A 15,181-nucleotide genomic window follows, 5' to 3' on the forward strand; every position below is an offset into this window, starting at 1 on the left:
GATGCAGTTTCAAAGTTTTTCAGTGTCATATGTTAAAAAGAAAAAAAATCGCTGATGAACGTCATACATTTGGAACAGAAAGAACAATCGAAAAGGTAGATTATCTGAATGGGATGCACCTATAGTACCTGTGTTAACACCTGACAATATAATTCGAATTTGTGGTGACTACAAGGTTACAATAAATCCTGTTCTGGAAGTACCGGAATACTCTTTGCCCACTGCAGAAGACTTTTTCAGCAAACTCAATGGTGCTCAAATGTTTTCAAAGCTTGATTTGTCGCATTTATACCAACAAGTGTTGCTTGATGAAGAGTCGCGAAAGTTTGTCATGATCAACACTCTCCTTGGACCTTATCACTATTTGGAGTAGCAGCAGCTCCAGCTATTTTTCAGCAAACTATAGACAAAGTGCTTCAGGGACTGAATGGTGTAGGCTGTATTTTGGATCAAATCATAGTAACTGAGGTTGATGACAATGAACACTTGAGTAATTTGAACAATACCTTAAAACGTCTGGGAACATTTTGGAATTCAACTAAAAAGGTCACAGTGTGCATTCATGAAAGATGAAGTTGAGTACATTGCTTTTGTTGACAACAAAAATGGTATCAAACCGTCTGAAAAAAAGTTGAAGCTATCCTGAACGTGCCATAACTTACGAACAAGACTGAGTTGCAATCCTGGTTAGGTATTGTGAATTACTATAGCATATTTGTGCCCAACATGTCCACTTCGATTTCAGCGCTAAATGCTTTGTTAGCTAAGGATGTCTATTGGAAGTGGCGTGAGGCTTGTCAACAAGCATTTTCAAAGGTAAAAAAACCTGTTAGTATCATCCAAAATTCGTGTTCACTACAACCCGATGAAACTGGTTACGTTGGCAGTAGATGCATCTGCACATGATCATGGAGCCGTAATATCACATGGAATCGAAGGTTCGGATAGGCCAATTGCATATGCTTCTCGAACTCTTTTATCAGCAGAACGCAAGTATTCCCAGATTGAGAAAGAAGCATTGGCGATTATCTTTAGAATTCCTGTATGGTCAAAGATTTACTTTGTTCGCCGATCATATACCATTCACTTTAATTCTTGGACCTAAGAAAGGTACTCCTGTTCTTACAGCTTCACGATTGCAGCGCTGGGCTATTCAGTTAGCTGTGTACAAGTTTGACATCTCAAGTACAGAATGACTAAATGAAATGGAAATGCTGATGTATTGTTACGACTACCACTTCTGCAAATTGAGAAAGTATCTGAAAATGTGTTTTAGCATGAAGACAAACGTGTAATGTCAAATCAAGTAAATGGAAACATTGCCAGTGCATTTTACCATGTATGGATGGCTAGAAACGTCTTCTATTTCACCTGAATTGTTGCCTTATTTCAAGGTGAAAGATGAAGTAACAGGGGAGCAACATTGTCTTCTGAGGGGAATCTGTGATAATTCCTGAAAACTATCAGTATGATACTCTGACAGTGTTCTCTTCATAAAACCTATCCTGGAATTGTGTGAATGAGATATTTGGCAAGATTACATGTGTGGTGGCCTAATATGAACACTAACATACAACAAAAAGTGAAAAAATGGCAATGTTGTCAGCAGCAACAGCCAGTCCTGCCAAATAGTACAGCTAATTCATGAATTTGGCCAACTAAGCCTTGGCAAAGAATACATGATGTTGATGTTGCTGGGCCATTCATGAAGGAGAGGTACCACAATTACCCAAACAAACAACACCGAGAGAAAGAGATGTTTTGTTTAACAAGGTATGTGACTTGCTTAATGTTGAATTATTTGTGAAGTTATGGGAAGATGAAGATTTGTTTTTGTCATTTTTACTTGGCGCTTTGCCTGTAGATTGCCAATTGTCTCTAGATTACGACATGTGGGAAAGTGTAATGCTACTGGTTAGCTATACACCACGAAATTGGAACATGCTTCTTCAATACTAATAGTAAAGTTATATGAAGTTATTTAGCATTGATTAGTAAATGTTTTTTGTATTTTTACATTTGTTTATTTTGATACTGTATTATGTCTTGCCTATTTGTTATTGTATTTGTAACCTATTTAATAATCTTCATTTTATGGAGGAAATAAAGAATATCTATCTATCTGTAACTTTATGTGTGTTCATGAAACTTCATGTCTGGTCATTTAAGTTGATGTATGTTAATACAACTTTATCTATGTTCATGTAACTTGATGTATGTTCATACAACTTTATCTATGTTCATGTAACTTGACGTATGTTCATACAACTTTATCTATGTTCATGTAACTTGATGTATGTTCATGTAAATTCATGGCTGTTCATGTAACTCAATATGTGTTCATGTAACTTGATATGTGTTCATGCAACTTGATGTGTGTTCATGCTACTTGATGTGTGTTCATGCACATTGGTGTGTGCTCAGTTAACTGGATGTGTGTTCATGCAACTTGATGTGTGTTCATGTAAATTCATGGCTGTTCATGTAACTCAATATGTGTTCATGTAACTTGATATGTGTTCATGCAACTTGATGTGCGTTCATGCTACTTGATGTGTGTTCATGCACATTGGTGTGTGCTCAGTTAACTGGATGTGTGTTCATGTAACTTGATGTGTGTTCATGTAAATTCATGGCTGTTCATGTAACTCAATATGTGTTCATGTAACTTGATATATGTTCATGCAACTTGGTGTGTGTTCATGCTATCTTATGTGTGTTCATGCACATTGGTGTGTGCTCAGTTAACTGGATGTGTGTTCATGCAACTTGATGTGTGTTCATGTAAATTCATGGCTGTTCATGTAACTCAATATGTGTTCATGTAACTTGATATGTATTCATGCAACTTGATGTGCGTTCATGCTACTTGATGTGTGTTCATGCACATTGGTGTGTGCTCAGTTAACTGGATGTGTGTTCATGTAACTTGATGTGTGTTTTCACGTAAATTCATGGCTGTTCATGTAACTCAATATGTGTTCATGTAACTTGATATATGTTCATGCAACTTGATGTGTGTTCATGCTATCTTATGTGTGTTCATGCACATTGGTGTGTGCTCAGTTAACTGGATGTGTGTTCATGCAACTTGATGTCTGCTTACAAACGTGAATGTACACGTGTATTTCCATCTACAATGACCTTAGACTGTGTGTGTGTGTCTTTCTTTAGATGTGCTGCTCAACCTGGTCGTGGATACCACTGAAATGTTTCTGGGTCTGGCCTTTACTATGACGTGTAAGGTGACCAACGCGCGTGGTTTTGGTGTTAAGAAGAGTGTAGTGGAGTTCCAGAGAGTAGGTGGCAATGTATTGCCCACCTATGCACTGCAGAAAGGCTCGAAATGTTCAGGACATACAAAAATGCTTGGGTATGTACCCAGATGCGGGATGGGCACGGACGACGTCAACTCGAATATGAAGATTTACATCATGGAAATCATACAGGTTACAAAAAGTGATGTCACTGACTGGGTTTGTTCAATAATGTATCCAAAAATTCAGAAATCCCGGATTATGCATTTCAAACTGGCTGGTAAGTAGTGCCTTCACGTATAGTTTTATAGCGTAATGTGTGTGTAGTAGTGATATGTTAATTTTTATTTTTATGAACAGGGAGTATGAACATGAACGATGTAAAGGTATTGAACGTCAACCATACGATTAGTGTTGTATTAGAGCTGGAATCTTTGGTCTGGCGGTTAGATACCACGATAACTGTCCAAATGTTGTCTAGCCCTCTTATTGTCAGAGAACTCGGGCTAGTGTACATGACCGGAGTCTGCTGCCATGACTGTTTCTGTGAATTACGTACACAATGTGTTTCTCATCAAAACAGAGTATAATCTGAAATACACCACTCATGTTTTTTTGGTATATTTGAAATAAATAAACATTTTACCAAGGCAACGTTCTGTCAAAATATATAGTACACAGTATAACTGAACCACACTCGTTTTCAGCCACACAATTCTAGAACTAAACATAGACAGTTTACGACATTCTACAGATCCATTATCTAGTACTCGGTCGATGGAAATGTGAAGAATCTAGGGTGGTCCAAGACTGAAAGGACAGTCCTGAGATTACAACCATTGTGAAATGTATTCGACCAATAGAACCTTTTCGATGACTAACACACAGAGTAGATACATTTTCTTATTTAAAATATCAGTGTCTGTATTTACAAGGTGTTAGTTGTCCTAATGTTTGTAGTACTCCAAACCAGATTTTACCGCCCAATACTTTTGTATGTAAGAAAAATATAAATATCACGAATTAAAGTAAAAACTGAGTGCTAGAAACATTAGTATACGACCGTAAACACATTCGATATACAGACACTGGTATTCTAAACAAGAAAATGTATTTAGTATGAAATAGTAGTCGCCAACAAAGCTCTGTTATCGCAAACATCTTAGAATGGCTGCAAACTCAGGACAGTCCCTGTAAAAGTCGAAATTCGGGGTTCAGTTCAATTCAATACGCACCATCCAATATAGTATATATTACAGTGATGTCATTCATGGTCAGGACATTTGGAATGGTATTGTCAACAAAAAGGACCAATTAATATTAAAAATGATAAAATAGTAATACAATGTAGTGACACACACCATTTTTTGTTAACGATTATTTTCTCAACAAAACTTATTAAAACTGTTAAAAACTATTTTGTTTTCCATTTGAAATAAAACATATGTTTTTATTATTATTCCCATTTTTATTGACAATGATATCCACATACAGATATATACAGTGAATGTGACAAAGAGATATTTAACTACATGAAAAATAAAGTAAATCAAATATATGTGACTAATAATCCAACATACATGTATGCAAAATTCAAAAGGAGACTGAGAACATACTAAGTATCAAAAAGAAGAGAAAAAATACAATCTAAGTTTTAAATAAATTGTGACAAATTGACCAACATTTGTTGAATTTATCATAATTGCATGCGGAAAAAGCTTTTGCTTTTGCCGTGTAAAATTATTGCCCTAAGGAACATTATTTTTAATGTCTAACAACACAAATTCTGCAATATTGATATTGTTTGTATTTTTTCATGAGGCTATTTTAGATTAATCACATTTGATAGTCTGTACCATCTCAAAACATGAGGTTACCTTTCATAATTGTTATCCAACTCTATACTTTTCATATTCTATATGCTAACGGTTCACCCTCACCCTGCCCTATATATATTGCCTGGAGTTATATGTAGAACATGTGGATTTTGACTCTATGATGATTGTTTTGCTTCTAGTATGTCATTTATATAGTTGTCGAAGTCGCTGAGTACGAATCCATGCTGGAAAATCATTTTGGAAAATTCAACATCGCTGAAATCCAAGATGGCGTCATACTATTCAATAAGGCAGACAGAAATACTCATATTTCAGACGACATATAGCTTGTAATATGGTCTTCAATACTTTTCTGGGGTGTAAAGAACGTTTTGACATTTCCCAACTTCATAATCCATGATGATTTACCAATACCAGAAGATTGTCTTCGGCAATGAACCGAGAGACTCGTGAACTACTTCACATATAAACAGAATAATAAATTCTTTTACACCAGTAGAGCAAATCTTTACCAAGTTTAACGCCATAGGATTAGGAACTTGGGAACCCCCAGGGGCCATGTACAATATTCGTTTCATGAGGGCTGGGGGTTGGGGAAGAGGAGTGATGGGAAATGGGAACTTTCTATTAAAATATTCACTTTGAAAGTGTGGAATGTTTTATTAATATAAATGCATTCAAATGCGTTCTTGGGGCATTCTGGTTGGTTTGAGACATCTCATGAAACCATTGGAACACAGTGTCTACCCATCAGTGCCAACTTTCCGTCTTTGCTTGACTACTAACAACCTCTCATATCAACGTCCTTCTTGAGTCCCTATTCTGATAAACCATCACCGGCAGAGACGACTGGAATGGGTCACTACTTCTTAAATAATGCAAATGGTATGTATTAAATTAACCGTTCTCAACAAGTTTGTTTTCTTTTTCCATTTATTTATTTATTTCCTACTTCATGTGGTGTATTGTCATAGTAAGTGGCCGCTTAATACAGGTATTTTGGCGATTTGGGATCCGATTTAGGTGGCCGCTGGCTGCGTTAGACAGGTGACCGCTCATTACAGGTGCATTTACATTATAAATCGTTTCGGAGGAAAAAAGTGGCAGCTTAAGGCAGGTGACCACTGAGTACAGGTGGCCGCTAAGACAGGTTTGACTGTGTGTGTGTGTGTGTGTATATATATATATATATATATATATATATATCACACTTTTACTAGGTTCATATAATTGAATTTTAAAGATTATTTATACCTAAGCAACAAGCCTGAATTATAGGTTTTTACTTTATTGTGTTATTGTGACCTTGGCACAGATAAGCTTTATGCTTTATAATACTGACTCTCTATTTGGACGTAACAGGTTCTTCCTTGGAACCTAGATATATATTTCTTTATTAATACAAGTGTTTGAGTTACTGCCGTCCCGTCCAGCCTATGCCAGTCAAAATCATCTAGGGCTTGATATATGTGTGCCCATCTGCCTGACCGACTATGCACATTTGATATATATATAGCTTGTGGTTATATATATACATGTGTGTGTGTGTATATATATGTGTGTGTATATATATATATATATATATATATATATATATATATATATATATATATATATATATATATATATATATATATATATATATACATTGAAATGTTTGTAAAATTGATTCCACCACAAATGTAAAATATTACAAACCCCAATGTGAAATTCTGTTGGTAGAATTTTTAAATTGGTTATAGAGGCTTATAGGGGTGGTGGTGGACAGAGCGTTACCCTGGAATTTGCCCCTGAGCCACCCTGTGATTTTTATATATCGATTGGACGGACACCATTGAACACATTGAACACATATTTAACAGATCATAATCAGTCTATGTTTAGTTTCAGAATTATAGGGGTTCAAATTCTATATTGAGCTGAACTCAATAACCTTCAGTTTCACGTGGTGTCGTGTTAAAATATAGTCTTAATAAGCTACCGAAGGTTCTTTATGTTTCCATGGAACATGTACTAGAGAACGGATCTGTAGAATTTATGAACTTTACAAATTTAGTTCCAGTAAGCATTGTGTCTGTTAACGAGTGTGGCTTAGTTATATTGTGTGCCATATATTTTGAGAGGGAGTTACCTTCACAGATGCACTAGCTGAGCCAGCCTGTATTAGTTATATCTCACGGAAAAAAGTTCCTGTGCATCATTAAAATTTCAGTAGGACTTATATTTTTAAAATTTAAAAATATTGTGATTTACATAGATGTACTATTTATCTGTTAAAAGTACGGTGATCATCTCCTGCCTTCTGAACCTGAAGTACTGTCTACACAATGTTTGGTGCGCCGTCGGTGATGATGTAACAGAACAACGTACTGATGTACGGTCATGGTCGTACTTTGTTATCACCTAATCGGTTGTTTACAGTTCTTCCACTGATTGGCCTTAACTTAGAGATGCATTAGGATGTTAAACGTATCATTTCCAAGTGATTCCATATGTGCACCCGCTTAATACTGACGATTTGCTGACGTGGCGTCACGTGTCGACTCCCTAAACATGGAAGATCCCTAGTACCCCTAAACTGTCGAGAACATCTCCGCAAATATTGCATAGTGTTCTGATGAACACCAATGAATACCAAAATTACTAGCAACAGCGTTTGTGCCGTTCTAACCTCAATCATACCCATCGTTCGAAGGAGTCCATTTTCTGGGAGACGTGGCATCACACCGACGACGATCAGATACCAACAAAGTGATGAGAATCCATATAATAGTTTTAAATTCCAATGATAAGAAAAATGACGTCAAACAGGAGCACGTGACCAAGAATGCTAGTAATACAATGTGTGATCACAAAGTATGAATAGTTTGTGCAATTGACAGGACACCGCTGGAATATCGACGGGAGTGATTACACGTTCAGTTACTGATTTTTTTATAGCCAGATTTCAAGTACATTATATTCTATATGCAATCATTTGGTGCACAGGAACTTTTTTCCACAAGTATATATGAGCATTACAGAACACTTCTTTGTCATATGATAAACATTCTATGTATAATTCGAGACTTGTGGGTAGATTGATTTTACATTGTGTTCAATATATATTAATATCGCGTTACGTGGGGACTTGCCCGTGAGCCACCCTGGGTTTCTTGTTTATAGGTTAGATGGCCACTACTGAATACGTGTTTATCATATGATACACATTCTATTTATAATTTCATAATTGTGGGTATATTGATTATATACTGTGCTTTATATATAGGGATGGGGCATTACATGGGAAGTTGTCCTGAGTCACCGGTCTCGGTGGTGCAGTGGTGAAGCCATCGGACTACAGGCTGGTAGGTACTGGGTTCGCAGCCCGGTTCTGGCTCCAGTTAACCCAGAGAGAGTTCTTAATGGCTCAGTGGGTGGGTGTATTGCCACTACACCCTCTTCTATTTCACTAACCGCTAACCCACTGTCCTGGACAGACATCCCAGATAGCTGAGGTGAGCCCCAGGACAGCGTGCTTGAACCTCAATTGGATATAAGCACGAAAATAAGTTGAAATGAATGCCCTGATCGAGCCACCATGTTTTCCTTATGTATCGGCACCTGTTTGTTATTTATGGGTTGGGTGTGCACTACTAGACATGTGTTCATCATATGATTAACTGTCTATGTTTATTTTGCGAATTGTGGGAACATTGATTTTACAGCGAGTACCATATATGGGTTATCAGATAATTTAAAGTCCCAACTTGATGTCACCAGCTTTAAGGAGGTAATGTTTTACAATAATACTCACAAGATTCTCATGATTTGTAACTAAATAGTAACTTACAGAATTAAGTCATTATTCTACCAAAGATATTGTTTCTCAGGTTCACTAATTATGGATTTATTTTCATGCTAATTCATTCATTCATTTTTTTTTTTTTTTTTTTTTATTATTATTATTCTTATTTATTTTATTTTTTTATTATTATTTTGTTGTTGTTGTTTGTTTGTTAACGAAGATTGCTTTTGTCAACAAAAGTTATGGCAAAAAGCAGTTTTGATGTTGCAACCTCTCATTTCAAAACTCAGCCACAACTGAATTCTATAGCTGACATTCATTTAGAACATTACTTAATTCCGTCAAATGAAGATGATATTTCATGGCATTTCATGTTGTTTCTGTAAGCCTCATACCCAAAGACAATTTATTAAAAAAAAAGCTCACATACTCTCGAAAACACCAATGATCAGTCTGATGGGCACGTCTAAAACACTGATGTGTGCCATTATGTGTTTCTGTTCAGGTTACCAATATAAAGTACCAGTGTATCAGCTGATTGTGCTTTACTGACTATGGCAGCTGACAGCGTTTAAATGCATAGTTTCATATAAAATTACCTACAAGGGCTAATGAAAACAATGGTAATGTTAGTCAACAGGATGACACAAGAAAACATATACAAAGTACCTTTCGCAAAAATTCATAACTCTACTTTAGCATACACATTCAATTTCTCCACTATACCAACATATTTGATCTTGTGTAATATACGCTCCATCCTTACCCAACTCTTGTGGAATATTAATGGGAAGATATTTTTCTACATGTCGCACTGACGTTGTTTAACCATGATGGCCAAGCAACTTCATATTCACGTGATCATTCAATAACGGAAATGCTGAACTCTTGGAATAAAATAGATAAAATCGATCAACTTTGTTATGGCAAGCAAAATATGTTTGTGCATTCAAGATAAACAGAAAGTGAGGTGAGGAAATACAGTTTTACAAACGTGGGACTATGTGATCTCTAATATGAATAAACTATGTGTTTCTGTCTGTCTGTTTATATAATTTGATGTATGTTTATGTAACATAAATGACTTTCCATCTACAATGAAAATATAATGTGTCTTTGTCTTCATTTAGCTGTCAACTTGACCATGTCAGCGGAATCCAAAGATGCTGTGATAGATAAGCCATTTATTCTGACTTGTACGCTGGAACACCCTACTTCTGGTCTTGTTAGAGGTACACTTGAGTTTTTGAGGGGAACCAACGTCTTCGGCTCACTGCGGCAAGAAGGCCCGAAGTGCAGAGTAATCACCTCAACATCTAGAAGCTATAAATGCAAGTGCGGGAAGGGAACGGACCAAGTCGGCTCACGTGTTAAAATCTACCACATGGAGATCGTACGTCTAACATACCATGATAAATGGTACTGGTTTTGTGGTATAGAATTTGGTGACAAAAGCAACAAATTTTCTTTCTCGGAATTTAGTAAGTATTGGTATCATGCATTCTAGTGCATTCAGCTGATAGAAGGGATGCTAGCAAGTCGACCTAGACGATAAAGTGCCCATTTCCTTGGTTCGCTGGTCTCGTCCTCCAAGTGAAAGACGACCATTGCTACTTGTTGTTTACGTCCTATTATACTCGTGACGTCATATATCAGATATTAAAAACTAATCTGGCTAAATTAAATTGTAAACTGATGGCCAGTGTGTTCTGCATTGTGATTGGTTAATTACATTATTTTTCCGGGATCAAATGGAAATAACAGCCATGACGTCTTTAGAAAGTGAAGTCGTTAGAAATTGGAACAGGCTAAGTTGACGGTTCAAGGACAGTTAGATTGTAGCCAGGTATTTTTTCCAAGAAATACCAAATATAAAGTTTGACTGTAGAAAAACGATTCAGTTTACAATGGATATAACCATATGGAGTTTTTAGATTTGGGTTATTGTCTATTTCATGCCCACACGTTTAATTTTTAAGCTCAGGCTTACGCCTTCGATCAAAAATGGCATTTCCGTGATCAAATAGACAATAACGCCTGTAAACCTGAAAAGTCATATGGTTATCTCCTAAATTAAGAAGTCTGGCTAAAACGTTTAGTTTCACCTTTCGATATATTGCTAATCTTATATCATTCAATAATAACAAGATCACAGATTACCTTTCATCAATGTACACACCAGACTTAGAAATAAAGGAAACTACAGTAAGTATAAAATCTGTTTCTCATATGTTGATCTATATATGAGATATTCAGACGACTTTGTCCTTCATACAAAGCTGTATGACAAAACGAATGACTTCAGCTTTCCAATAGTCAATTTTCTGTTCATGTTGAGGAATATTCCTTCTGCTCCAGATTTTGCTGTCTATATTTCGCAACTCCTGAGATACCTTAGTCCGACATACCGTTCAGATGGAATAGTTTGATCAGGGTAATAACATACTATGGACTCCAGAAAGCATTCATAAAGTTTTATGGTAGACACTCGGATGCCAGTTGACACATTACTAGCTTAAACGAAATACCTTATTTTGACCTTCTACATGCCTTTTTTCGTGAAAATCCTGTACATTTCAAACATGGCCTTGAAAGCTGAAAGTTGTGCTCATGTCGGGTGTCATTATGTAACGTCATAATCATTGTAATTTATATAGTCAGTTGAGAGCTCCTCTGGAGTGCTTGCATCACATGATGGAATCACCTCGATGGATCCATTCAACTGATTGGGGGTTTTTCTCGTTCCAACTAGTGCACCATGACTGGACAAAGGCCGTGGTGTGTGCTTTCCTGTCTGTGGTAAAATGCATATAAAAGATCCCTTGCTGCTAATGGAAAAAATGTAGCTGGTTTCCTCTGATGACTGAGTCAGAATTACCCAATGTTTGACATACAATAGCCAATAATTCATTAATCAATGTGCTCTAGTGGTATCATTAAAAAAAAAAAAAAAAAAAAAAAAAAAATATATATATATATATATATATTATATTATGTTATATTATATTATATTATGATATTTAATGAAACATTTTGGAGAAAGACATTTATGTTTTGTTTTCATTATAATTTGCATATATACAACTGACTTTCTAAGTGTTTAATATATATAAAAATGGACTCGATGGAGCAGAGTCCATTTATGATATATTAATGTTCGTATATAATGTATATAATGTACAAATTCAAAGAAAGGCATTGTGGTTTAGGACATTTTGAAGTGAAAATACAACCTGTGGAATGTCGTAACAGCCAATCAGAAAACGATCTATTCTTATGACAGCCAGTAGTTAAATGGCAATGTCAGGACTATTTATTTTGTTGTGACAGTGATACTTGAGGGGAATCGTATGATATATTTGAACCTGAGTATGCTGTCTCTCGTAGGTAAAAACAGGTTTTTCATCAATTAAATGTATACACACATTCATTCTGTAAAGATCATTGGTATACCATTTCTATATCCATATTAGAAAATGTTCTGCCATTTCGTTCTTGGTCATTGTGAAACTTAAAGTTTAATTTCTCAGATGGCCAACATATTTCATCTCATTGTAACAAAATTAAGTTAAAAATCTACGTTGGACCATATCCAAAAAAGATTGCTCCCACGTTTCACATTCCTGTGAAATGGGACCGTACGTACTACCATTGGAATTGGCTGTTTTAAAAAAAAAAACCTAGCAATTAACCCACTGAGAAGCAGAAAATTTATTTCCTATTGACCTGATAACAAATAGCAGCGTTAACATTATCATGCTGGCAACATAGATGTTATCAGGAAGTAATGTGATAAAACTTGAAATTATCAGCAACGTGTTACGGGGTCACACTGAAAGTGTGTTTGTACGATAATGCAGGTTATCAAAGCAAGTCATTTATAGGTTGATGGACATGTGGTTGGGTCAGTTTGGCTTATATAACCACCAAGCTCTTCTTTTTTTCAATTTTAATCCAGATATGTATAGACCATTAAACATAAAATAATCATCTATGTTCCCGAAACTCGCTGTATATGATCAAGTATGGAAGAGCTAGCCATAACAGGTTAACATTTGTTGCAGTTCCTTGCAAACTAAAGTGTAAAAACGGCGGAAGTCCTAACGATGTCTGTGACAAGTGTAATTGCGTTGGAAATTGGACGGGAAGTACATGTCGTAAGTTTTTGCCTCGTATCTGACTCAATTTAAAGTATTTTTATCAATCATTTCATTTAGTTTGCATAGTAATCAATTGTATCTATAATAGTGCAGCTGCTAAACCACAAACATTCCTGCACTTTTGAGAAGTATAATATTTGACACAATTATACCTTGACCCATTGTGAAAACATGGAGCCCGTGGTGGCAATTTTGAAAAATTGCAGCCAATCCAATATTTTAATCTTAAATAACAGCTAAACTATTCCAGTTAGGTGTCATATATGTATTGAAACCTTACAGGAATTCATATATTGCCGATCCATTCATGACCTTGAAATGGCGATAAGGTTTTTTACAAGGTCAAATAATTGTTTTTGGTATTTTGCAGTGCTTTAAGCAGGGTATACACGTGCTTTAAGCAGGGTATACACGTGCTTTAAGCAGGGTATACACGTGCTTTAAGCAGGGTATACACGTGCTTTAAGCAGGGCATACACGTGCTTTAAGCAGGGCATACACGTGCTTTAAGCAGGGTATACACGTGCTTTAAGCAGGGCATACATGTGCTTTAAGCAGGGTATACACGTGCTTTAAGCAGAGCATACATGTGCTTTTAGCAGGGTATACACGTGCTTTAAGCAGGGTATAGATGTACTCTAAGCTAGTTGGTAGTAATATGATTATGGGTTCTAGTTGGAAGTCACAAGGGCTCTGTCTAGGAGTGAAATCTACATGATTTAGCCACTAATTACTAGGACATGTAAAGTATGCTAGTTTACATTCAGTTAATTGTTATGTTGTAAAACAAAATACCATTTGGTATCAATGCTAACTTAATACATAGTAAAAAGTAAATCTTCAATCTTCACATTATACTGGCCTTGTTACATTTTATAATCATCTACAGGCCGTCTTACATCCACAGTCAATACGTTCATAACACATATCTTTTGATGAATAGTTCATCATAAACTTTCAGTATTGGTCCTTGCCAAGTTTAAGGGCTTGCTTCACAAAACCTCGAAAACATGATCCATGATGTCCATGGTATAGATTGTGAGAAGATCTCCACGGTCCATTTTGAAGGCTTTCTCCAAGTTGCAATTAATGATATGGCCTGGATCCATATCCAGAATTGTTCAGAATAGGTCAAAGGACATGTATGCCAAGTTTCACACTTCTACTCAAAAGTGCAGGAATCGATCAAAAAAAGTTAGCCAAGGCAATTGCATTATAACAAAATGTCAGATGAATTTCTTGAGACATCGCAAAAAAGAGCTAAGAATTTTGTTTCATATCATCTAAATTCAAGGGCCATTACTCTGTCAGAAATGTGCTCATCACCATGAAAGTCTTGAAGCATTTCAGATGAAAAGTCTGAAGAAAATATACAGACACACAGACAGGACATAGACGGAGCCTATACCTAATCCCGTTGGACCGGTAGGGAACTAATAAATATAGTGTAGTAATTTTTTGGAGAACATCCAATAGGTGATGATTAATAAATCAATGTGCTCTAGTGGTGTCATTAAACAAAAACAAACCCATTTCAGGAGAATGTGGACTAACTTGTTTGAATGGTGGTACACTGCTTGCAATGTGCTCTGGATGCATATGCCGTTCAGGATTCAAAGGACCCACGTGCGGTGAGTCTGGTAAGTACAAATATAATATTGTTTTATTGTTCATCAACAAAGAGTAATCCAACTATTTAGGCTGCTTATTTAACATTAATTCGTCCTTCTGCAAATCGCAGATTGTGGGTCGGAAGCATAAGTTTAAGAGACTGAATCACAAAATGTTTATATTATATTGTGTTTATGATACTGGAGGAACCTAAGCAAAAGTCCCTAAATAAAGGTTAAGGATATTTAACGTTTCATTCTCGAATAGGCCTAAAATTGTATTAATTTGTACGGTCTCAACCCACCAACGTTTCGACTACTGTGTTGGCTATTGTTTGAAACCTATTTTTACTGTCTCAACCCACCAACATTTCGACTACTCTGTTGGCTATTGTTTGAAACCTATTTTTACTGTCTCAACCCACCAACATTTCGACTACTGTGTTGGCTATTGTTTGAAACCTATTTTTACAGTCTCAACCCACCAACATTTCGACTACTGTGTTGGCTATTGTTTGAAACCTGTTTT

The 15,181-nt window shown here is 36.0% G+C and overlaps 1 protein-coding gene across 1 annotated transcript in view; it reads left to right on the plus strand.

The window, feature by feature from the left end:
* Window positions 1-15,181, plus strand: part of LOC121372970 — a 29,860-nt gene that overhangs the window by 13,516 nt on the left and 1,163 nt on the right. The window contains exons 4-7 of the mRNA XM_041499409.1: window positions 3,175-3,537; window positions 10,013-10,363; window positions 12,947-13,039; window positions 14,581-14,682. Coding sequence (XP_041355343.1) covers window positions 3,175-3,537; window positions 10,013-10,363; window positions 12,947-13,039; window positions 14,581-14,682 — 909 coding nt within the window. The remainder of the gene's footprint in view (window positions 1-3,174; window positions 3,538-10,012; window positions 10,364-12,946; window positions 13,040-14,580; window positions 14,683-15,181) is intronic.

The sequence above is a fragment of the Gigantopelta aegis genome, chromosome 5 (assembly GCF_016097555.1).
Source record: "Gigantopelta aegis isolate Gae_Host chromosome 5, Gae_host_genome, whole genome shotgun sequence".
Classification (NCBI taxonomy): domain Eukaryota; kingdom Metazoa; phylum Mollusca; class Gastropoda; order Neomphalida; family Peltospiridae; genus Gigantopelta; species Gigantopelta aegis.